Genomic DNA, 23,953 nt, shown 5'->3' with positions numbered 1-23,953 from the left:
GGGCATTGCTGCAGTGACTCAGTGTAAAAATCTCTGCCAGGCATTGTGGTCGTGTCAGACCCCTGGATTGAAGTGTGAATGTCCCTCAGGGTGGTGAGGGCTGGATTAAGCCAGGGCAGGCAGATTGTGAGAGTTGCTGGCTCCTGCCTCGTGATATCCAAGTGATTTTCTTTGCAGCTCTAGAGCCCGCAGCTGCTAAATGCCCAAACATGGGGAACCCAGGGGATCTCCAAAGAGCATCAGACTGTTTTAAAAATACTTTATTCTTTAGAAAATACAGCGTTCAGTACAGTGTGCTCTGCTCCCCCCAGCTTCAACCCCCCGACTCCGCCGAAGCCAAGGCAACATTGGGACGTTCACCGCCACAGCTGGAAAGCAGAGGGCAGCTTTCACGGACTCCTTTTCCATCCTCTCAGGGAGGCAGGTGGCTCTTGAGCCCTTGCTGGTACCCAGCAGCAAAGTGCTCTCCCCCCAGGCCCCCAGTGCAGCCCAAATCACAGTGCCAAGTGTGGACCATGGAGCCAACGATGGCCCTTGGTGGCTGGGGATGTCCCCAGGGGCACACAGGGGCTGTCACACTCCCCCACACAAGGCTTTGGGGTAGCCCATGTGATCATTGAGACATGGGGCTGCCCCAGCCCAGAGACACAGCTGAGAACCTGGGGGGTAGGGTAATGGTGGGGGCTGGGGGACGGAGAGTAGGGGACCAGGGCTCAGGAACCCCTCGGCTCTCACCCTAAACAGGGATAGGGCTGAGTCAGGGCTGTAACAGCTCCTTCTGAGGGGGAAAACCTTACTGGGGCAGCTCAACAAGGGGATGCAAACATCACCCAAAAGCAGAGTGACCTTTCTCCAGGTCCAGGCTGAGCTCAGGACTCAGTGAGGAACTTCCACCTCCTGCTGCCTGGCTCTCTGCAGGGAGAAACTCCCATCCCACAGGAAGCAAAGCCCACCCCACAGGGGGTCCTGCCCACACCCTGAGGGGGTGCGGGATCACTCCAGGCCTGGGGCAGAGGGGCCATGCACACCAAGAGTGGGACAGGAGAACAAAGTCTGGAGGCTGGGGAGGCAGGAGAAGAAGCATTTTCTCTTTTCAAACGGGAAGCCCCAGTGCTACCCCCTTCCCTTTGCATAGAGCAGCTTTTGTGTGAATGTGTCATTCAGTCACCCAGGGGACACCGAGAGCACTGGCTGTGATCCTGAGGGGGACAGGAGCAAGACTGGGGACATGGCTCTGCTGCTCCCATCCTCCCTCTGCAACCCTGGAGCTCGCACAAGGACACGAGGAAAAGAAACATCGACAACCCTGAACCCTCCCCATCGCTCTACCCCCAAGTGCAACAAGCCATCCAGATGTTTAAAAAAGGAATGAAACAGGAAAAAAAAAAAGGTAAGAAAACAAAACAACAAAAAAAAAAAAAGGCTGAGATGGAGGGAAAGCTCCCCAGGTCAGCGGAGAGGAAGGCGGGAAACGCCGCAGGGATGGTGTCCGTTCACCGCTGGCCCTGCGGGATCTAACTGTCCTCGCCGTTCTCGCCCGGCCCCTTGATGAGCCGCTTGTGTCCCCGCTTGCCCACGGGCCCCTTGGGCTTGGCGAAGGCCTGCTTGAAGGCGTGCTGCTTGGGGTGCACCTCCTCGTACAGGAACTCCGCCGTCAGCTCCGCGCCATTGTCGATCTCGATCTGCCCAGCAACATGAAACACGGCCTCAGCATCTCTCTTGGGATTTGACACCCACCTTTGGGGCACACAACTCCACCCCCAGGCCCATCAGAGGGGCTGGACCAAGGCTGCAGCACAGTCTCGTGGGAGTGTCCAGCTCCATGGCCTCTGTGAGGGCTCATACTCACCTTCTTGGCTATCTCCAGGCAAAACTCCTGCTCCACGGTGTCCAGCAACCGGCTCTTGCAGCTGGAGTAGAGCATGCGCTCCTTGATGCTGCACTTGTACCCAGGCATGGAGTAGATGAAGACTGCAAAAAGAGAGCAGGGCTTATGCCACTGCCTGAGCCCGTGGCCAGAGAGCACCGGCTGCATCCCACCCTGCTCATGGCTTTTCCAGCCCAGAGTCCCAGATAACATCCAGCAACAGAGGGTGAGCATCTCATCCATCACTCCTCACAAACGTCCCCCGGTACTCCTGCAACACTGGAGGAAACCAAACCACCCACCACCAAATCTCCTGTGGCAGCACCCAGAGACCTGCACTGCACATGGCACCAAAGGGTTTGCCAGTACCCACCCACACGAGGGAACTGACTCAAGGCTCCCTGTTGTACCATCCTATTCCCATCCCTGCCTTCTCCTCATGCAACCAATGGTCCAGGGAAAACAGGGATTGGCACAGGCTTGAACTGGCCTTTCCCAGGGCTGAGGCTCTCACCAACAGACTCCAGGTAATCTCCCTCGTGTGAGTGCTTGTACAGGAAGAAATGGTAGCGAGCAGAGTCCTGGGGGATCCTGTTGGGCAGGTCAGTGATCTCCGTGGGGCTCGTGTGTACCAGGTCGATGGTCTCCCGCTCCAGATCCAGCTTCTGATGGACAGAGGGGACAAGGAGCAGATGGAAGTGAGAGACAGCAGCAAGATGTGGGGAGGAGGGCACAGAGAAGCCATGTGAGGGACCTACCAGCTGGATGTAGTTAATTTTCTTCTGCTTGAGAGCCTGGATGGCTTGCTGGGCATCCAGCTGCAGGGGGAAGGCCAGGCCCTGCAGCGTCTGGTGCTTGCTCTCCACGCTGATCTCCGTCTTCACCTGGGGATGGAGATCACCTCGAGTGTCAGGGCACAGTGGCAAAGAGTGGGGAAGGGAGAAACAGGAAAACCAGCTGGTTCTGCAGCTAAAGGCTTCTCATCCAAGGAGCTGTCTGACACCTGCCCCACAGGGATCATGGCATTAAACCACAGAGAGTCAGCCAGGCTCAGGATGGTGATGCTTGTCACCATCCCACCTCTCCAGGACACCACCTGGCCCCAGCCATGCACCCCCACACCTCCTTCTTCACTCTCAGCAAAGACCAGCTCAAAACCAGCACTTCCTAGTGATTCCCTGGCAGGGATGCTGTGACCAGCACTGACACGTGTCCTCTCCGATCATCTCCAACTGCAACCTGTGGGGGACAGGGGAAGCTCTGAAATCATAGCACTCAGCTGGGCACCCCACCCTCCTCAGTGGGTTTAACTGCAGCAGACAGACATTCCCTCCAACACCGGAGTTGGGATTGGAGATCCACAGCTCAGAAAGATCCCAGCTGCTGTTTTCCCCACAACCCCTACAGGGCAGAGGCTGCCAGCCATATCCCAAGCAAACCCCCTAGTCCAAGAGACCAAACCCACTTCAAAGAGGGGAGAGAAACAGATTGCAGAGACACCAAATCGCTCAAGGTGCCTCCATCCAGCCACAGCAGGGCTCCCTGATGGGGACTGAGGAGAAGGGCAGGACGCGTCGGGCACACCATACCTCCTCGGGGTCGGGGTACTCTACCAGCGATGGGCAGCAGCAACAGCCCCCCACCATCTGCCACAGAATACAGGGAGATGGTGTCACCCCGATGGCAGACCCACCTCCAGACCCCCTCCCAGGGAAACACTCCAGCAGCACTATCCCAGGAGCTCTACAGTGAGCGTGGGTCCCTTTCTTTTGGGATCAGTTTTGGGGATTTTGCATAGAGTCCAACCTTTATGGCTTTTTTTTTTTTTCTTTCTTCATTTCCCTCCCCCCGATAGAGAAAAGGAAGAAAAGTCAAGGCATGCCAAGAGAAACACAAGAGTTTGAGCTGATATCTCAAAACCACTCAGCAGCACCAAAGTGGGTCTCTTTAGAGGCTGCCCTTTGTTACAGCAGCCCCACGCAGTACCCACACTCTGGGGAGATGATGCCCGGAGCACAGCATGCAGGAAAGCACTGCCAGGAGAAGGAAAACCCGGGCATCAAGCGGGCAGAGCAGCCTACCATCTCAGTGCTCGAGTCTTGGGAACAGGAATCCTGCGAGCGTGGGGAGAGGAGACACACTGTCAATGGCACCCGGCGCGGGCAGGGGGGCCTCATGTGAAAGGAGAAGGGGTGGGGGGCACACAGATGTGCCAGGAGGAGCTGCACCACCTCTCTCCTGGAGGATAGGGAAAGCTGATCCTGGTGATGTGGGCAGGGAGAGCAGCAAAAAACGACACAGGAGATGCCAGTGCTGGGGAGGAGCGGGAGGGAGAGGCTGGGCAGCCCTGAGCCTGGGCTTGCAGGGTCTCCACCAACATCCCTGTGCAGAGCCCACCCCTGCCCCAATCTCCTCCTGGGTCCCCAGTCAGAGTGGCCCCAGCCCAGGGTCTGGAGGAGTTCCAGCACTTGCAGCAAGAGCTTTTGGGCTATCCTCCACCAAGGAGCATACATGGAAGGTTTGTGAGGAAAACAAAAGTCTCTACCCATGCCAAGCATCCTGGAGGATGAGCAGGGTGTTGATGTGCAGCTCTCTGGAAAAGGAAACAATTGCTCAGGTGGGCAGGAAGTCCAGCTGACCTCCCGCTCTGCTGTCCTACTGTCCCCCAGGGTGCCACGGCACCAGCAAGTGCCCAGGGATTCAAGGCACACACAAGTTCACCTGGTCCCACCCTGTGGCGACGTGCAGTACAAGGACATTACCACTGCCAACACCTCCAGAAGCCCAGCTTCCTCTCCCATAAATGCAAGAAGATCAGGACAGTTACAGTGGAACCATAGAGACCTTAGCTCCAACAAAAAGCACACTGAAGTCCAAAAACACCAAGAGATGGAAATTTGTCCCAGCAGCATCAACTCCCCCGTATACCTCTGTATTTTCTACTCCTTCCCTTTTCAAAAACATTAAAAACTGGCTACCTGAAACACTCCCCAGGGCACAGCCTGGGAGCGGTGCATGGGACAGCTGAGCATGTGCCACATCTCAGCCTCCCAACCTTGCCAGCAGCAGGCTTGCCTGGGAGATTATCTCCTTTACTTTAGGTTAGATTTTCTCCTCTTTTGTACCTCCTGGCATAGTGCTGACCCTGCCTAAGAGGCATTTCTCTGTCTTATGGCAAAATCCTCCTGGGAGGGTCCTGGCAAAGCACCACCAACACTGGGGCAGCTATGAATGACAGTCCCTTACATGCTGCAATGGCACCCCCATCTTTATTTCTTCCCAATTCTCCTGCCCCCTCTCCCAGCTCCAAGGCTGCTTTCCTCTGCCCCATGGGCCCACCAATAGGATATGCCCAGCTCCCCCTCCACCCATGTTTCTGAACCTGCAACACTTCTACAAAGACTCCCCAGTCGTGGGTGTTGAGCTCAATGCCAAATTCAAAGCTGTTTCTTAGCCCACGGTCTGCTGACAACTATCAGCTCAGTAAAGCTGGCATTTTCCAGCTATTAAAAATATATATATAAAGCAGGTGGCAAATTTCTATGAGCTCCCACCCAGCTATCAAAAAGGGGGTTAATTCATGACATCACCTCTGTCTATCCAATCCTCAAACCACAGCCTAAAACCTGCTTTCCCAAGGTCTGGGCATCACCCTGGGGAATGTGCAAACCTGAGTCCTTCCTTGCTCAAAGGCCACTATGCTGGCCCTGAAGCTGCTGCCCTGCAGCCCTCACCAGTCCCGTCAGGCTATCCTGCCCTTCTCTCCCCATCCTCTCTCCACACTTATCTGGTGGCTGGAGAGGATGCCAGGCAGCTTCTGCCTGACCAGAAACACAGCCATGTGTGGGATGAGGGCTGCAAGTCTGGCCAGTCTCTTGGAAGGTTGTGAGTCAAGAGCATGAGAGGGGAGGGGAGTGGGACTCAGCAGCAGCTCCAAGTTAGGGGCACAGCAAAGTACTTTGTGGACTGGTGGCTTTTAAAGAAACCATGTCCCTTGTGTCACTTCTGAAATCCTAATGGATTGGTTGAACACAAGGTGATGCACAGGGCTTGCCCCAGGGACAATTCCCAGGACAGTGCTGGCCCTCACCACTCATTCCCACGCACTGGATCTGCTCCTCCAAACTCAACTGTCAGGTGCAAGCACACTCCAGGCCCCCACAGCCTGTGCACAAGGGACACTGCAAGCTGCAGGCAAAGAACAAGGCTGGAGGCATCACTGTACTGAGCAGGGTGCTAGAGGTTGTGAGCTGCTCCCATACACTCTCCCTCAGTCACAGCCATCTGCTTTGTGGGGCTCCAGGAACTGCCTCAAAGCTGCATTTACTGGAAGTCATGGGATTTCCCACCTTGGGGAGGCCAGAACAGCACCAAGCACCAAAATAATAGCTCCCACTGCCTTCTGCTCCATGTCCAAGGCTGAGCAGCTGCAACACCAACACAGAGACCCCTCAGCACACTCAGCACTTCACTGCTTTCCACCTTTAAATCCACAGGCAAAAATGTATTTATCTTCATTTTTCTCTTAATGTCAGTGACTCCTCCCTGTGGCCCAGGCTGACACAGGGGATCATGTACCCTTAAATAACCCCCAACAAAGCAGACAGCAGCAGCATCTCCATCCAGGAGCTGCATCTCACAAAGGCAAGGGTGGGTGGGAAGGAAAATGAGGCAGATCAACGAGCATCACAAGCACCCCACTTACCTAGGCCATACAACCATGTAAGACACACCCCAGCAGCCAAAACTACTTAATCCTGCAGCACAGGCCAGACAAAGTGATGGCAGATCACAGAATCAGCTGAGTCAAAAGGGACCCTCAAGGATCATCAGGTCCAGATGTCCCGAGGTGCCCAACAAGCCACAGAGTCATCATCAGCACCTCTCTCTTCTCCAAACATGGGCATCTCCTTGGATCCTCCAGAACAAATTCTGCCCAGGCCCTCCAGGCTGGGAGCTGGGATAACTGGCCTTAGACCCACCTGGTGGAGACCACCCTTTGGTGGCATCTCTCAAATGTCCCTCAACTTTGCCACCTGCAAACCTGTTTTGGCAGGTGGAAATCACCCCCAGACCTGCTTCAACAGGTAGAAACTTCCTGCCTCATCTGTGTCATTAATTAACGCCATAAGGCTGATGGGCTTCACATCTCCCACACATGTCCTGACCCACCCATGAGCACCACAGCAACAGCACAGGTGGAAGAGAGGGATGGTCCTCTAGGAGGAAAGCTTTCCATGCATAAGGGAAATTCCCACATCCCTCCCTAAAAACTACTGCTTCCTAGTGGTCTTCCCACACAGTGAGCACACCCCCTTTTCTGCTTCAGTGTGTCACAGCACCACAGAGGCTGTGAAAGGCCAGCAGGGAACAACGGTGACACAGCCTTGTGTGCCCCCAGCCCTACCCTGCGCCACTTCCACATCCTTTCCAGCACATGAGCACCAAATACAGGCTAAGATCTGTATTTCTTGGGACAGCATCCCTCATTTTTATAGACATAAAGGAAGTGTATGGGAGAAAACGTCACTGCAGTTGAAAGAGAAGCCTGAATTCTTCGCTATCTTCAAACTCAGCTCTGGCTTTTGCTCACAGGTTAGAGACCTATTTTCAGCCCCAAACCATCTCCTGACTGTCAGCAAAACACAGTCTTGAGCTCATGTCCAAGCAAGGGAAAAAAAAGAGTAGTGTAAATTCCTCTCTATGCTACCATTTCACTGTGAGGGTGCTCATCCACCTTGAGAAGGATAGGAACGGTTTAAACAGCAGAGAAGTAAAAATGAGCCACCCCTTTTAGCTGAATGCTCACTCCCTGCATCCTCCACCCCTTTGTGCCCAGAGGGCCTCAGGCATCCTCTCCCAGGGCTGTTGGACACCACCTGTGCTGGACACTCACCTCGTTGATGCGGATCTGCTGGAGCTCCTGCTCGGCTGCGGTCAGCGGGGCTGGGGCAGAGCAGGAGGACACGTGCTTCTGGTACCCGCTCAGTGACACATCCTCCTGCAGACAGGGGCACAGGGCAAGTGTCACGGGTGGTCATCCTGCAGGGCTGGAGGCACCCTCAGCCTTGAGGAGAGTCTGAGCAACCCAGTGAGTCTCGGGCTCCCTCCTGACCCTTGGTCCTGGAGTGTCAACCTAAAGGCTCTTGGATTCCCCATGCAAATCCCACACTCGATTTGTCTGTTCTGACCATTCTGCCCCTCCCCAGTCACCCCTGGCTGTGGCAGTGGCCTCCTCTGGCTCTTTCATGAAGCTTATGAGCATGGTAGTGAGAGGGAAAGGCAGAGCCCATAGTCCAGGAGCAGCAGAGGGACCTTGGAGAAGAGCAGGAATGCTCCCTGGCTTCCACCAGTACCAGAGGCCCCAGCAGGATTGGTGTCCAGGAGGCCCTGGCTGTGCAGCTCCCCCTGCCCACGGGAGAGTAGGAGAAACCTCCATGCAAGGCAGCAGATAACCCCGGTGTGGAGGCAGTCTCGCTGCTGGAGTGACACTGCCACCACCTGGCACCTCTTCTCCCATTCAGTGCAAAGCTCCACATCTTGCAGCCTTCCTCCCACCTCTTCCACGTTCTCTATGACAGATCACAGCCATGCAGGCAGGAGGAAGCAGCACTGGCCACGCAGGGAGCAGTGTGGAGGACCAACACCCTGCTGTTCCCTCACCAAACACCAGCATCCCACATCTCACCACCCACAAACTGAGCTCTGGACAGGCTGCTGAAGCTCAGGGTCAGACCCAGAAGGTTGCCCAGAACCCACCACCGTACCTTCACTGTGCCAAACATCTCATCCTTTATGTGTCCCCCGCCAAACTCCTTCTTCACGGTGGCTCTGGTGGCAGCGTACAGCATCTTCAGCCGGACCTGCCAGGACAGGGGTGGCAGTGCTGTCACACAGGGGCACTGGGGACCAGAGAGGTGCCCAGTGCTCACAGCCACCATCCCATCACAGGCTCTACACACCTCAGCTTCTCCTGGGAGCACCCACCGAGTTTCTAGCTCAGTCTGATTTTTAATGGCAGCGTCCCTAGGTAGGGATCAGCTGGGAAACCCCACCAGCACTATTTCCATGGCTGCAGCCTTGCCAAGTGCTGCCCACAATCCATCAGTTTACTCCATGCTTTGCCTTCTAGTGCCTGAGCTCCAGAGCACCATTTCTCACCAGCACCTGGGTTAGAGGAGGCACAAATACCACACAGCCACTTAAAAGTGACTTTTGCCTTTGGCACTTCTATTGCATCATTCTGCAGAATGCAGGGAAGAGCTTTGGCAAGTGCTCCTGGGCACACTGTGCCTCTGCAGTAAGAGCCTCTGTGGTTTGTTGAAAGATATACGTATTTGAAATATATATTATTATATATACACGTGTACATGCAATGTATACATGCACAAATAAACACATGCATATAAAATTACATATCTATCACTTGTATATTTATATATGTGACCGGTGCATGTATTAACGTGGCAGTAAATCTATCTAGCTCATAGATTAAAAATATTAAGATATAAATACAAGATATGAATACATTACAAATATATACATAGCAATATATATACACACATACACATTATATACACACATAAATGTGTAAATAGAAGACAAGCACACATCAGTAAATGTCAGACCCGTTATAAGAGATATATTCAACAGGATGGCACTTTCCCAGCTGTACTACTGACACCTTCTAAACTTGCTTCCCATCCAACCAGCCCTTTTGTGCCCACTTTCCAACAGCTGATTTTGGAGCAAGGCCTGGAGAAGGGCTGGCAGACACTCTGCATCAGCCTCAAGCAGAGCAGGGCCAGGCTGGAGGCAAATCAGGGTTAGTGCCAGCTCTTCCCAGCAATGGCCAGAGCCATGGTGGGATGTCTCCATCCTGGCCTCATGGTCCACACCACTCCCCCTCTACATCCCAGCTCCTCCACTTCCTCATCTAGCACTGAAATAGGACAGAGACACAGTCCCAGTGTCCCTCTTTGTGTCTTAAAAAATCCCCCATCCCCACAGGGGATGACCCAGGCACCATGACCGAGGGGGTGAAAGCTCCTCAGCCCCAGGGCAAAGTCCCCTTGGCCAGCACCTCCTCCCCCTGCGCCTCCCCAGCACATCCCTGTCCCCAGGCTGGGTGCCTGGAGCTCACCGGGGAGCTGTCGGGGGACCAGGAGATGAAGAGCCACTCGTAGCCCTGGGCGTTCTGGCTGTCCAGGCGGTACAGGACGTAGCACGGCTGCTGCTCATCCAGCAAGGGCAGCACAAAGGCGTCGTAGTCAGCGTCCCAGCGCCGGGACAGCTCTTTGTGGGCTCCCAGCATGAGCTGCTCTGCAAGGAGAAGGCAGGGAAGGTGGTGTTAGACAAAAGCAAGGCTCATCTTGCAGAATCAGGTGGCAGCTCATTAAGGGTTGATGGCTGCTCCACCACCACCAATGATGCTGTACTGCAGAAGAAGAAATTATGACCTCAAGTCACATACAGGAGTGTACATTCCCAGGGATGACCCCCAGGAGAGACCATGGGGCCGTGGCTGCTGTGGAGGGCTGGTTTTCTGCCAGCCTCTTGTCAACCATCTCTTCCCCTCCTGTGTTTCTCACCAGCAAAGTCTCCTCTCTGGTTACCACCTGTAGCTTCCTTCCATTCTGCTCCCACCAGCTCTGCAGTCCCCAACCATCCCTCCTTGCTCTCAGGGAAACACGAGACCTCTCCCATCCCACCTGGACAAGCCCTAGTCACTAGAACACCTCAACAGAGAACCACCAACATTTTGGGTGCTGAGAAAAGTAATGGTGTCAGCAAAATCCAGGATGATGAGCCAAAGCTACCCTCACTGGATTCCCTGTAATTTCACAGGGGTCAAAATCAAAGCTGATACCCAAACCCCATGTCTGTGGGCAGCAGAGATGTCCCACAGTCCCCTGCTTGGAGGGGGACCATGCTGCGAGGAGAGCCCCAGCCTCTGGAAGTAATGTGTGTATTTCACACACCTCAAGCTATTATTTTCAGCTGCTACGCAAGTGGCATTAGGACTGGGAGCCCTGTGAGCTGGGCACTGCTCAGCTGGGATTTAAAGACTGGTGCAGGCATCCTACAGACATGAATCCACACCCTTGTGAGGGTTAAGTCAAGTTTTGGGATGGCTGGTGGAAAAGTGGTGGTGCTGGGGATACAAGCCTAGGTGTCTGGAAAACAGCCTGTATTTTTACTCCGTTTGTATGTCACAGCACAGCCTGTCTGGAGCTGGACAGATAAATTTGGCCATAAATAAGAAATCCAATGTGGCTAGCCTGGTTTGATATAGAAAAGAAGTGAAGATGTCCTGGGTGGTCCATGACAGGATGGGTTTGAACTCAAACAGGGACCCCAGCCAATCCCAGTCACTCCTGAATGCAGACATCTCATTGGCCAGGAGCTGGGCGGGGCTGAGACACCGACCAATCAGGTGTTCAGGCAGGGAACTTTGAACCCTATAAAAGGGGGCGGCCATGACAAATCTGGGGTGTTTTGTCGCATGGTGTTTGTGAGTCCTGTTGTGTGTCTGTCCCCAACCTGGGACCATAACTTCATGTTTGTAGATACAGAGAGGTCTGGGGGGAGATTACGAGACTCAGAACAAGATTTAGGAAATTCTGGGGCTGCCAAAGCAAAATGTTTTGGGGCCTTGGACAATCAGCACTTGAGGGCATGCTGGGCCAGGAACACGGCCTGCCAGGGCCTCTGCCCACAGCCCTGCTGCCCCTTGGCTGGGGCACAACCCTCTCCCTCCCAACCCACTCAGCTAGGCAGCTCCAAATATCATGGCAAGAAAGCTTTTAAGGAAAATAGTTCAGGAATGAAGGGTTTGGGAGGAATTACTCACCCTTTCTTCCCACCCAGGCAGGACATCCCCTGTGGCAGCAGCATAGCCCTCCCCTGCCCAGCAATGCCCTGGGCCCTGGTGCCATTACTGCATCCAGCTATTTGTGCATGGGTGGCACAAGTTGCTGGTTCAGTAACAAGGACAGCAGAGAACAAGGTGCCTGAAATACTTTACCTTTGGCAAAACTACCTGTTTGGAGAAAGGCAAGCATAAAAACCTCAGTGTACTCCTAAAATAAACACGAAACTCTGTGAAAGAATTTGTGCACCACAAAGGCTTGAGATCCTGCAGAAACTGCAGGAATTTCACAGGGCCAAACCCACTGGCAGCTGGAGGGAATCTCTGCAAAACAAACCAACACCTTATGCACAAAGCAATCAGTGCTGAGTCACCTCAGGCTATTCCCGGGCTGTGACTCAGCCGGACCCCAGCCGTGCTGCTGTAACCTGGCAGCCTTCAACTTTCCCCTGAGCTCTCTGCAGTTCTGCTCAATCCACTCAGGGACAAATTTTCTTCCTCGGTAAGTGTCAGAAAGGGGAAACTCAGAGCAGACACCCTTCAGCAAAGTTATACAGCGCTGGCTATATCTGGCTCTGATATATTGTACCAGGAGCTGCTGCTGGAAAAGCACAGCAGAGAGTGTTTCTGGCCTGCAAAGTGCCCCCAGCACCCCCTGCCTTGCTCTGAAATGCCTCTGCAAGGCAGCCCTGCCCACAGCTCTGGTGGGTGCCAATCTGCAAAACTCAGTGCACACCGCCACCTATGAGTAAAGAAATGCATCCAACAGAAAAGTCCACAAAATCAATCTTGACTCAAATCCTGCTGACAGTGAGGAGCAGAGCATCACCTAAAAACACATTGGAGCACAAGCTGCTCTCATGCCAGGAAACTGCTGCTGAGTCCTGGTGTACGTCCTGCTCCCCTATTCCCTCCTCCATCCAATCTCAGCTCTTCCCAGTAGCTCTCCAAAGGCAAAATGACCTCTCTAATTTCTCCCAAAGGGTCACTCAGCCACACTGGTGGTGTTGAAGATGCCCAAACACAGAGCATCTGCCATAAGGCTCCTTGCACCATCTTCCTCTCCTACTCACTGTTCCCTGTTCCAAAATGCCCCAAGACAAATTCTCCATAGGGCAAAAGGTGCTGCAAGCCATCCAGCAGAGAGGGATGCTCCTCTTCCACATCCCCTGTTCAGGCAGGGCAGCTGGCATCCCAGCTTCCTCCCCAGGAAGTTCTGGACACCTCCATTCCAGGGTGAGCATCCCTCTGGCTGTTACATCTGCCTGGCCACAGGTTAATGCCCAAGGGTCCTTCACTGCTGAGTACCAGCAGGCTGATGTCCCCTGTGTGACAGAAGAGTGGTGGCTGTGCTGCCGACAATGGACAGAAAAATAAATCCCATTCAGCCAGAGCTGAGATAGTGGGAAATGTTTTCCATTGGTGAGAAAAAGTCTTCCTTGCTGGCATCAGCAGCCACAACCTAAAAACAGTGGCACAAACCCTAAGCATACCAAGTCCAGGCTTAGGGACAGGAATTGCTTATCCTAACACAAACTTGATTCCTACTTTTTAAAAGCAAAAGAAGCTGAGAGGACAAAATTGTTGTTAAAGACACTCCAAAGAAACAACGTGGACACTTCATCCCCCAAAAATGGGGACCTTGCCAAGGACAAAGCCAACACTACTGAGCCTTGCTGCAATTCCACTGATGTGTCCCATGCGTTTCCAGTCACGCTGCTCTTCTGAACAGGACGTTGTGGCCTCTCCAAAAGTCAGGTGGGCTCCTTATGACCACAGGCTTCTTACAACCACATCCACCTTGGTGTTTGCACTGGTGGCCCACCCAGGGGAGGTCGTGACAGCAGCTTTGCAGGGCAGTAATGTCCCTGCTGCTGTGAGAAACAAGTCATTCATATGCAATTGTATGAAGCCGAGGTGATGGAAAACCTACACCAGGGCAGCACCCCGCCCGCTGGGACATTCAATCAGTGCTTAGCTCTGCTCACTTGCTTGACAGATGCAGAGGACACCCAAAAGGCCCATTCCAAGGGACAAACAGGGGAAAAGTTGGTGCCAGCCTGTGTCCTGGGCTAGGTGCAGCCCCAAGGGATGGGATGGGTCTCAGAGTGCAGCATTCCTCACGGGATGCCACTGCAGGCCTGTGCTGGGCCTTGGGCCACAGAGCACCCCTCTGCCCTGAGCATCTCCTTGCCAGCTGTGGGACGACACATCTGAGGAAGAAGATGCCTGTGCATCACCCTCAACAAAGGTCCCAGGGTCCCTGCAGCTGCTTGTCACAGGGATCCCACAATAAAATATGACACAGCAGCAACAAAAGCCCCCACAGAGCACTGATCCCAGGCTGGTATTGCTCTGCTGGCAAAGTCACTGCTCCCCACTGGAGCTGCCCTGGGGCTCCAAGAGCTGCTCACCAGCACACCCAAAGTTTGGGCCGGTATTTCAGGTCTGGGTTGCCACATGCCCAGAAACCCCAGCAGCATTTTCCTTGAGGTTTCCAAAGACACAAGCTGGCACCACAGTGGTGAAGAAGAAAGGAGGAAAGGAAACAGAGAATAGACGGAGTGTAAATCAAAGCACTTAAAAATGGGACTTACCATCTTCAATGATGACCTTGATGAGCCGAACTGAACCATTTCGGGCTTTGGCAAAAAAGTCCCTTAATTCTGTGGTGGCTGAAAGAACCAAAAACATCGTGATCAGATTTAGCAATCAAAGCAGGTGCTGATTTGCTCAGTGACTGACCAGAGAGGGGACCAACTTGGCAGGACAGAAACTTAAAACTTAAAAGAAAAAAAATTAAATCTCTGGTGCCAAAAAAAATGTAATGAAAAATAACAATAATACAAAACTCAAAAAGCTGGGAGAGAAGAGCTGCGTCTCCCTGAGGCAACAGAGTTAAATAGCAGCTGGGAGCACATGTGATCCAGAGAACCTGATACTTGGCCTGGGTGAACATAATCACCCAAATTTAGATGATGGCTTGGCCAGTGCAGGCAGGGAGAGCTCAAGTGACAAGTTGATTCGCTTTACAGAGTGGTAGGGTTGGCATAGTCGGGGTGGCTGGAGGATGTCCTGACAGGCTGCAATGTCCTGGGCTTTTGACACACGGCAGGATGCTGCTCCCGAGCGGCAGGGAACCAGCACAACTCCAAACTGGAGAAGCTGGCTTGAAGCTGAGCCCGTGGGGAAGGGAAAGGCAACAGCCCCAGGGTTTTGCTCTGGAGCTGGCAAGGCTTGGATTGCAGAATGCTTTTGGGAAGCGTTTCGGGGAGCATTCCTCCTCACCCTGCTCCCTGAGCACCAGGCAACAGCAACCAATCTTCAGCATCCTACCAGGAGGCAGCTGGAGGCACTGCATATTGAAGGAGCAGCCCACAGCCAGCACTGGAGGCTTCGTCTGCCCACCACTGGCACAGAGCTCCACCCAAGACACGCTCTGTGCGAAGGCAAAGCCCAGGAGATGTGGCTCAGAGGGGCCAACCCCCAACAAGGATCATCTCCTGGCCTGGTTCCCCCTAAAGCCACCCAAGCCCTTTCCTGGATTCAGTGGTGCAGCAAAGGGGGCCCTGGGAGTTCAAAGCTGCTCTGCTTGTTAGAAATACTCAAGAAACTGATGTTGCAAAGATTAGAGATCTGGACAGAGACCCCTTAGCCCACACCAGGATCCGTGCTTGGAATCTCCATCAGCAGCCCTTCCATTCCTGGTGCTTTACTGTGCCGAAAGAGCCAGCAGCAGGAAGCAACCTGGAGCCCGAGAGCATCCACTAAAGCTAAGGAAACCATCCCTACAAGGGCCACATCCATTCCCTGCAGTCCCTCCAGCACTGGGTACCACCCTCAGCACAGTCCCAGGAGGAGTCTCAATGTTACCTGGCACTCGCACAAGGGACATTGGCAGCCACGGACTGTCACTCAGTCCCCTGGAGGCAGATCCTGGGCTGGGGCACTGCCTGCAGCTCCCCAAGCCCCGAGGGAGGAGGAATCCCCTGGGAGCTCCCAGGAAACTCCTGCCTGTCCCCCCCGGGTGACATCTCTGTGATGCATCTGCTCCACCAGCTCAAAGCATGCCCTGATCAGAGGTCTGGGTGGCTTCTCCTCCCACGGAGAGAAGAGGCACACATGAGGAAGAGCTCCCAGGCTGGCTCCCTGCAGGCAGCAGCTCCCACACAAACCCAGAGATGCCATCCTGACGGGACCCTGTAGGAATGGGCACACAGACACCCCAGCAAAGGCACATCACTCCTTAATGGCATTTTAGGAGACAAACAGAAGGTTTGCTGGTGTAATCCCAACACAATCACGCTCCCTCCAACACCATCAAGGGACGTGGCTCTCCCAGTTCCCAGAGCAGACAATCACCCTCTCCTAGTGCCAGCTGGGAGCTCAGCCCGCTCCGGATGTGCCCAACCAAGGATACTATGATATTTTTAGCCCCCTTCCCTGCTGAGAGCGACTGTTTCCTTCTGGCAGCATCTGTGGTTATTGCACACACACACAAGGCGGAAGAGGAAGAGGAGAATACATTTATACACCCAGGAAACCTCATGCAGGAGACAAAAGCTCGTAATAAGCATTAAGTTTCACCAATTCCTATTACAATGCAAAACGATGAGATAATAACATTGCTCTTGGATGTTTCTATAGCATCAAGTTCAGGGAAGAAATAGGAAAGCTTAGCAGCACTAAACAGTTTGCAAATCTCTTCAGTCCAACCCCATCCCTCCCAGAACCCAAAGGCAAGTGGGGGGTCTGGAAGATCAGGAGTCTGGGAAAATGCAACCCTGCAGCCCACTTGGAAATGCTAGGAGTGCCCTGAAGATTAACAGCTGGGATGACTGGCAGATAAGTGGTTGACAAGTGACAGCCAAGCACTGGGGTCTGTGTAGGTACCAGGGGTTGAAGAAGATGATGAAAAGCCTGGATGCTGCCAGAGAAGCCAAGTGCACCACAGGAAATGCCACAAGGTCTTCCAAGGAGGGAGACTATTTCCAGAGGAGACAGCAGCAAAGCTTTCAAAAAAACTTCAGAGGGGGTTTGCAATTTAATTCTACTGATTTTTTTAAAAGCAATTTTCATTTAAATAAAAATACCAGAGTGTCTCCAATGTCCCCTTCTGCCTCTCACAACACAGAGCCAAGAGTCAGTGAGGAGGGAGAGAAATAAACCAGGGAAGGTTTGAGCACGAGCTCAGCAACTGCTTCATTATGGCATGATTACAACTTAATTGGCACAGCAGACTTGACGAGATGGCTTGTGTGCCTGAAATATTAATAGAGAAGTCCACAGTCGGCTCTGGAGGAAGAGCTAGAAGAGACCTCACCCTGGAGATGATGCCTCATGGCATCCCCTGCCAGGAAGTCTCCAGGATACAACTCAAGAACTGAAAAACCCATGTGTGAGGAAACCATAAAAACCAAGGAAGAGGGGAGAGCAACAGGACAGAGGATTGAAAGGGACCCACACATCCAACTCACCCTCTAGGCCTGGGCTCCTGGAAAATCCTGAAACAAATAGTCCAGAAATTTGGGCTACAGCCAGTGGGGATCTACTGAGGCTAAGATGCACGAGATGCCTCATGCTTCCTCCAGCAGAGTCAGAGACCTGTGGGCTTCAGGGGTCTCAGCTCAGCTTCTAAGTGTCTCCAAGTGTCAGATGCCAGCTTGGGAACATGGTGGAGGTGAACCTCCATGGCACAGACACAAAACCACATGGATAACTCACTCAGGGAGGAATCAGAGGTGGGATCGAGCAAGGTGTCCTGGGCACCTCTGGTGGCTCCAGGTTTATCCACATTTCCATGAACACTTCTGGCAGCTGCAACAGTGCTTCCTGCAGCTGTAAGGTGGGAAGCTAGAGGAGATGCAAGTGTGCACTGGAGAAAAATTCACCGTTCCCTCAGGAGACTGGAGAAATGGGCTGAGAAAAAAAGAAATAGGATGAAACTCAATAGGAAGCATTGTATCTCAACTGGAGAAAGGACCAGACAGGGCAGAGTCCAGCAGCTCCAGAGAAGAGAGGTGAGTCACAAACCAAGTCCGGGTTAGTCACTTCACACTGCTGCAGGCAAAGTCATTTGAAAAGGCATGAACAAGAGCATGACCATGTTATGTGGTGCTGACAAGGCTGCAGGCACAGCACCAAGAGCACACCCAGGCTCAGCATCGTGCAAGGAGCAAGGCACAGCACAGACAGCACCTGTGCCAGAGGGCACAGCGTGCAGGAGCCACCAAAGGAACTGCAGCTGGTCAGCCCAGGGAAGAGAAGAAAAATCATTAACAGCTTGTACTGGTTTTCCAGCCAGAAACATCAAGACCCACCTTGGCATTTGGGAAATCTCGTGTTGAGGTGACCAAACCCTGGGAATGACACCATGTCTCTAGCCCTGCCCTGAAAAATGGATGTTGCTGCTCAGGATGTTGCTGCTTTGAGGCAGCATGAGCTCAGTGGCATCTGAGGAACCTTCTGGCCTTTCTACAAGGCAGCCCTGCTGTCGACCCTCCTGGCAGACCTGGTGGGCACATGCACCCATGCCTCCTCAGCCACCCATCCATCCAGCCACTGAGTCCTGCAGCACCTCCCTCTCCCACTTGCTTGTAGGCTGCAGATGAGTTGTCCCCTGTTCACGAGCAACCTGCATTTAGAAGCCTGATAACAGCATGCCCCAGGGCCCCTTGTCCCAGACAGCCTCCCAGCGCAGTGGCACCTGCCACCCATGGGGGATGAAGGGCTGAGCAGAGCCAGCTGATGACACTAGGGCACCCAGGTAGCTTACAGTGTGGACCAGGGCACCCAGGCTGGGCAGCTCCCAGTGTGGCAGGGAGGTGATAGCTGGCCAGCAGTGGCCTTCAGAGGATGTGACCCCGCATGCAAACAGCCAGAGGAGAACTAAGGACGGTGCCTCCCCTTTGGCAGCACCGACCAAAAAGTGCAGACCAAAGCCTGAATTCCCTCAGCTCAGAGAGCAGCGGGGCAGCCAGACCCTTGCACCTACTGACAGACATGGTGCTTGCAGCCAGAGGACTGCCCCGTGCTGGGATGTGCCCGTTTGGATCAGTCCCCCGGAGATTACAGTGCCAGGCTTGAAGAATTTGAAGAATTGCTCTTGTATAAACTGCTGAATGATGATGCTTGCGGGTACCACCCTGCCAAACAGTGTTCCCAAACAGCCTTTTCCCGCTGCTTACAGCCCCAGTTATCTTCTCCGAGCAGAGCCGGGCTGCAAGGAGCCCGGAGGGGGAGAGAGGCAGTGATGACAGCCGTAGCCACAGCAACGGCCACTCTCTCCCCGGGGACACCGGGGACACCGGGGACAGCGGAGCCGCCCGCGCAGACCCGGGGAAGCACCGCGGGGCGGGGATGGAGGCGACAGCCACAGCGCCTTCCCTCCTCCAGCCTCCCGCCCACTTGTTGGGGCAGCAACAGGTTTTTGCTTGTCTGACCCTTCCCCATCGCCCCCACGCAGTGCCCAGCTCCCGGATCAATAATACATGCTCCCTGAAACGGATGCCTCTCTCAATACATCAAGTCACCTTGCCCTCCCGACGGGAAACCCGAGCCTCCGGCCATCAATCTTTCATTCGCTGGACATAATCTTCAACTCGATGCCACCGCAAGTGGCTGCTTCCCTTTCACTGTCTGGGGCACAGCGTGCCTGGGATGCAACAGGGAAACTCACCCAAAAATCCGGCAATACCCGGAGAAACTTGTCCAAGTTCCAGGGATGCTTGGCCAGACAGAAGTCAAGATGGTGATGAATAAAACATGGTTATACTTGCACTGCCCACGCTTTCTCTGCCCAGGCAGCTCTGCCCAGCTCCTGATCTGGGCATCCAGAAAAGGATACAACTGCAACAGGCACAAAATAGCTTTTGCTGCTGCTAAAATTCCTTCTTTTGAGTCTATCCCAGTGTAACTCCTTTACAGAGTGCCTGCTCAACTTACTTGCTGCAGAGAGCTTTTCTGCTGATGGATACAGTTGGCCAGTTTAAGCAGTAAGAGGATTTTATTTCTCACCATGGAAAAAAATAAATATGTCCTTGCAGGGAATGTCTTCTGAGGAAAAAAGCTACAGATGTCAGAAGAAAATAGAAAGAAGGGAGCAGGGTGGGGGGAAAAGGGAGCAAGAGAAGAGAGAAGCAAAGTTTTATCCAAATTTTCTGTGAGGCTAGACTGTATTCCTGCAGGATTTCACACAGACAGCTCCTGTTCTTAGTGCAAATCCTGCCCAGAGACTTTCAGCCACCTGCCTGACACCAGACATTTGCTTCTCAACACCTGCTTTTCCATGTGTGCCCAGGACTTGTCTTGCCCACACTTTGCCACCTTGGACTGGAGTTACTGGTCCCTTCCCTTGCTGCAGGGTAGGCAGCACTTACCCTGCAGGCAGCATCAGCTAGATCCTGAGGCAGAGTGGTAATGCAGCACACATGGTCGGTCCTTCCTTTCCTGCAGAAGCTGTTCCTTGCTGTTCCTTTTCTCCACCAGTAAAGCCACCAGCAGAGCACTGGTTTGTGCACTGGAGGAGGCAGGCACCCCGGCCACGACCTCACTGCATTTAGTCTCTCACTGTGCATTTTCCAAAGGATTTCCTCTATCCACTTTAGGTGCTTGACTTCAAGGGGTTTGACATCTCAGAGTATTTATCTAGTCTTCCACCAGCACTGCTGCTCTGGCCATCCTGACGTGCCCTCCACTTGGGTATGGGCCATATTGCCAGTGGGCATCAACCTCCAAGGCCCCAGAAAAGAGACTGGGTCTGCTTCCTCAATAATATCCTAGCAGCAGCCCAGTGCCCTCTGTTCCCCATGAGTAAAAGGGGCCAAAACCAGCCATCCCATCTCCTTCTCCTTTGCTGATGGCACCTCATGACATGTCTCTGGTTAAGGGATGCCTTCAGCATTCCAAAGCTGCCCTCCAAATTTGTGCATCCAGGTGCCTCAGGAGCCAGTGCTGCCTCCCAGCACAGCCAGAGGAGAGGGGCTAAGGATGTGATGGATGGGCAGAGAAGGTCCTTCTTTCTTCTCACTTGAGAGCCAGGAAGCTGCCTGCTTCCCATGACGACTTTTGCAGACCCAGGAGCTCCTGGGCCCCACCTCACTGCTCTTTTTTTACCCATCTGACGGCATTCCTGCCCATGTGCACCATGGTTATGCTCCTCCTGAACCAAACATCCATTCCTACCAGATGTGTTCCCAAAGCAAGATCCAGACCTGGGGCAAAGTGGCAGCTCAGCTGTGGATGAGAGCAAAGGTCCTCCCCTATACCCACATCTTGCTGCCTCCCCCAGAAAGACCAGGTACCAAACTCTATTTTTGGGTTGAAGAAACTAAATGCATTTGATTTCTCTGCTTTTTAGATGGAAAAAACACCCTCTGAGAGACTTTTTTTCTCTATCCAGTGGTCTTGAAAGAGATCCCAGAAGTAACTGAAAACAGATGACCTCCCACCAGCATCAAAGCCCTGGTTCAGCAGTGCCTTCCCAAGGTTCTAAGCTCAGGCAGCAAAGGCTGTTCCCATCTAATGCCACTCAGAGCAAAACAAAGACTGCAAAAACACTCAATGGATCCTCCCAGCTGTAGCTAAAAAGCAGGATTCCAGCCCCAGGAAGCCCACAGCACCCTTTGACAGCTTCCAACCGCCTCCCCAGCCTGGTAGTCTCCATGGCAGCCTGGTTTTCTCGCCAGCACCTTCAACAGAGCTGCCTAGGATACCTAAAAAAACCCCAATTAGCCTCTTGCCCCTGCATGAAAGGCACAGGCCTAACTGCACTCCGTGATCCCCCAGCTCTCACTGCCATTGCTTCCCTTCCACCTGTTTCTCCCCAAAAGCTGGGATGGCGTGGGAGTATGGCATCAGGGGGCTGCTCCGGGGGTTCTCACCACCACCTCACCCTGCCTCACAGAGATCTAGAACAGTGTCAAGCAAAATCCCTCACCAGCTTGTCTGCAACCTCCCCTAAGCCAGTCGTGGGATCTGATCGTAATTCCCCTGGGAGCAGATGTCTTCCTGAAAATATGGGAGAAATGAGAATGAAAAAACAGAAAATGCTGGGTGCACACAAAGATAACAAAGCCCCAGAAACCAGGAAGAGGTGAATAATCCCTCCTCCTCAGCAAACAACAGACCTCAGCACCTCAGCAGAGGGGCTGAAAGTCACAGTGGGATTGCTGTTCCTCATTCAATACGGGATCTGCTCTTTGCTGAGCAAACAGAATAATTCAATCACCATGACAGGGTGGGGCAGACTGAAATATCCCAAATCCACCCTGGGGGGGTGGTTCCCTTAAAGCCTGGAGCAGCCGAGTTGTGCATCACAGGTGTTGGAGGGGCAGATTTGCATTCAGAGAGGAAACAGCAGCTTCCCGGAAGAGAGACGGTGCAACAAGGCACGGAGAGAGAACCCAGAGATGTCCAGAATGCTGTGACAGCAAGGCCACCCAACACAAGCTATTTTCCATGACCACGGGGAGGTTTTTACAGCACCCCCAGCACAGGAATCTGCTGCCAGGGCAGAGTCACCAGGTCCATCCCCACCCTGCAGCGCTGCAGCTCACTGGGGGAAGTCGAGTCCCTTCCCCTTTCACGCTGACAGGGCACGTCACGTCCCACGGGCAACGGTGGCCCACGGTGACTCCCAGCACCGGGCACAGTTTGCCAAGCAGTGGGCGACCAAGGTCAGCGAAGGTCAGTGCTCTCAGAGAGAGCCAAGCTGGCACATCTCCCTCCCTGGCCGCTGCAGGGTGCCGGGAAGGACAGCACCAGCAGCACGGGAGCAGCCGGGCATGGCCAGTGAGCAACAGGCAGCAGCCTCTGGGGACACAGTGCAACAGGCCCTGCCTGCCCAAACCCCATGGACAGCTCTGCAGAGTGGGGCCAGCACACCCAGAGCTCAGCTGGGTGCAGGGATCCATCCTGCTGATTTTTAACTTTTTAAATTATTGTTATATTTTTACAAAACAAGGAAGATTTCATTAGAGCCTGAACTTCAGGATCTCAGCCTAAGCCAGAAGCAATGGACCTGAACCCAAACGCCATCAACAACTGCCAGGTCTCCTGAACAAAAGCAGGAGAAACATTTAAGCATCATCGCTGGCCACTTCTCAGCTACAGCCCCTCCAGAAGCAACTGGAGGGGAAGGATGTTCTCGACCATGCTGAAGGAACAAGGATGCTCATGCCATGAACGACCAGCAGGCACAAATTCCCACCCCAGCATTAAGGTGCTAACCCGAGGGAGCTGTGAGTCCAGTGTCCCAGCTCCCTCCCGGGATACGCTGCGGGCTGGATTCACCCGACCGCACAGAGCAGGGCTCCAGGGGCAGCCGCTCTCACATCGCCGCTCGCATATTGATTCGGTTACATAAATTATGCAGCACCTCTACTCCTGATTAATATTGCTAATTGAGCTGGCAAGGCGGGGGGACACCGTGAGGACACACAGTCAGTCATGCACCAAGCACACTCAGAAACGCAGAAGCCGCCGTGTCGGGGTGCTGGCTGAGTCCTGTGTGGAGCGGGCGGAGAAATCGGGAAGCAGGAATTCATTCGGGCTCTCCGCAGCTCCCCTGGGCTGGGGAGCAGCTGGGGCCGAGCATCCCCGTAGGCAAGGGAGCGGTGGCCGGGGCTGCGGCCAGGCAGATGTGCGTGACACATCTGTCCGAGCACGTCGCGGCGGGTGTCGAGCATCAGCCCAGACAAAGGATGTGGGAGAACCCCGCGCCGGCGGCACCCCGGGGCCAAACCCCCTCCCGCACTTCCTCCCGGCACCCAAACGCTCCGAGCCTGACTCAGTGTCCCCCTCCCCCGCCAATCCCAGGAAATCTGCCGGCTCCTTCGGGAAGCTTCATCTTATCGCCCCCATCGCCGCCGCTGTCGCAACGCCGCCCGCAGCCCGCCGCGGCGGGGCCGGGGATGCGCGGGGCGCGGCCCGGGGGTGCCGATGGCGGGGGGCGCAGCGGGGACAGCCCGGCCCGGGGCGGGGGCCGAGCGGCGGGGACAGCGCCCGGCCGTGGGGCGGGGGGACGCGAACGCTCGGCGGGAGCCGCTCACCGTGGATGCCGGTCTGGTGAGTCATGGCTCCGCTCGGCTCCGCTCCGCTCGGCTCCGCTCCGCCGCGTCCCGGGCAGGAAACGGCTGGGCGGGCGGCACCGCCCGTTCCGGAGCGCGGGGCCGCTCCGCTCCGCACCGCCCCGGGGCGGGACCGCGGCCGGGGCC

The 23,953-nt window shown here is 54.2% G+C and overlaps 1 protein-coding gene across 3 annotated transcripts; it reads right to left on the bottom strand.

The window, feature by feature from the left end:
* Positions 1-245: 245 nt before the first annotated feature.
* Positions 246-23,855, bottom strand: TWF2 (twinfilin actin binding protein 2). 3 transcript variants are annotated; one of them, XM_066326799.1, is made up of 11 exons: positions 23,789-23,804; positions 18,059-18,123; positions 17,216-17,657; positions 14,336-14,413; positions 10,011-10,189; positions 8,635-8,730; positions 7,764-7,868; positions 2,626-2,751; positions 2,382-2,532; positions 1,850-1,971; positions 246-1,682 (listed from the first exon to the last, which is right to left on the bottom strand). In XM_066326799.1, the coding sequence occupies exons 3-11, from the start codon at positions 17,316-17,318 to the stop codon at positions 1,515-1,517; spliced, it is 1,128 nt and encodes a 375-aa protein (XP_066182896.1). In that variant the 5' UTR covers positions 17,319-17,657; positions 18,059-18,123; positions 23,789-23,804; the 3' UTR covers positions 246-1,514. The 3 variants fall into 3 exon arrangements, with proteins under 3 accessions (XP_066182896.1, XP_066182897.1, XP_066182898.1); XM_066326800.1 differs by lacking the exon at positions 18,059-18,123 and having other exon boundaries at positions 23,789-23,855; XM_066326801.1 differs by lacking the exons at positions 17,216-17,657; positions 18,059-18,123 and having other exon boundaries at positions 23,789-23,855.
* Between the last annotated feature and the right edge of the window lie 98 nt (positions 23,856-23,953).

The sequence above is a fragment of the Sylvia atricapilla genome, chromosome 11 (genome assembly GCF_009819655.1).
Source record: "Sylvia atricapilla isolate bSylAtr1 chromosome 11, bSylAtr1.pri, whole genome shotgun sequence".
Classification (NCBI taxonomy): Eukaryota; Metazoa; Chordata; class Aves; order Passeriformes; family Sylviidae; genus Sylvia; species Sylvia atricapilla.
This window is presented reverse-complemented; position numbering and strand designations above follow the sequence as displayed.

What these genes read in the sequence shown, in the direction of transcription:
- TWF2 (XM_066326800.1), bottom strand. Translation starts at nt 17,318, where the DNA reads ATGAGGCATCTCGTGCATCTTAGCCTCAGTAGATCCCCACTGGCTGTA. An exon ending in AGCAGATCCGCATCAACGAG is followed by an intron (nt 2,752 to 7,763) that starts GTGAGTGTCCAG and finishes CTCCATCCCCAG; the next exon opens with GTGAAGACGGAGATCAGCGT. An exon ending in GCCTGGAGATAGCCAAGAAG is followed by an intron (nt 1,683 to 1,849) that starts GTGAGTATGAGC and finishes GTTGCTGGGCAG; the next exon opens with ATCGAGATCGACAATGGCGC.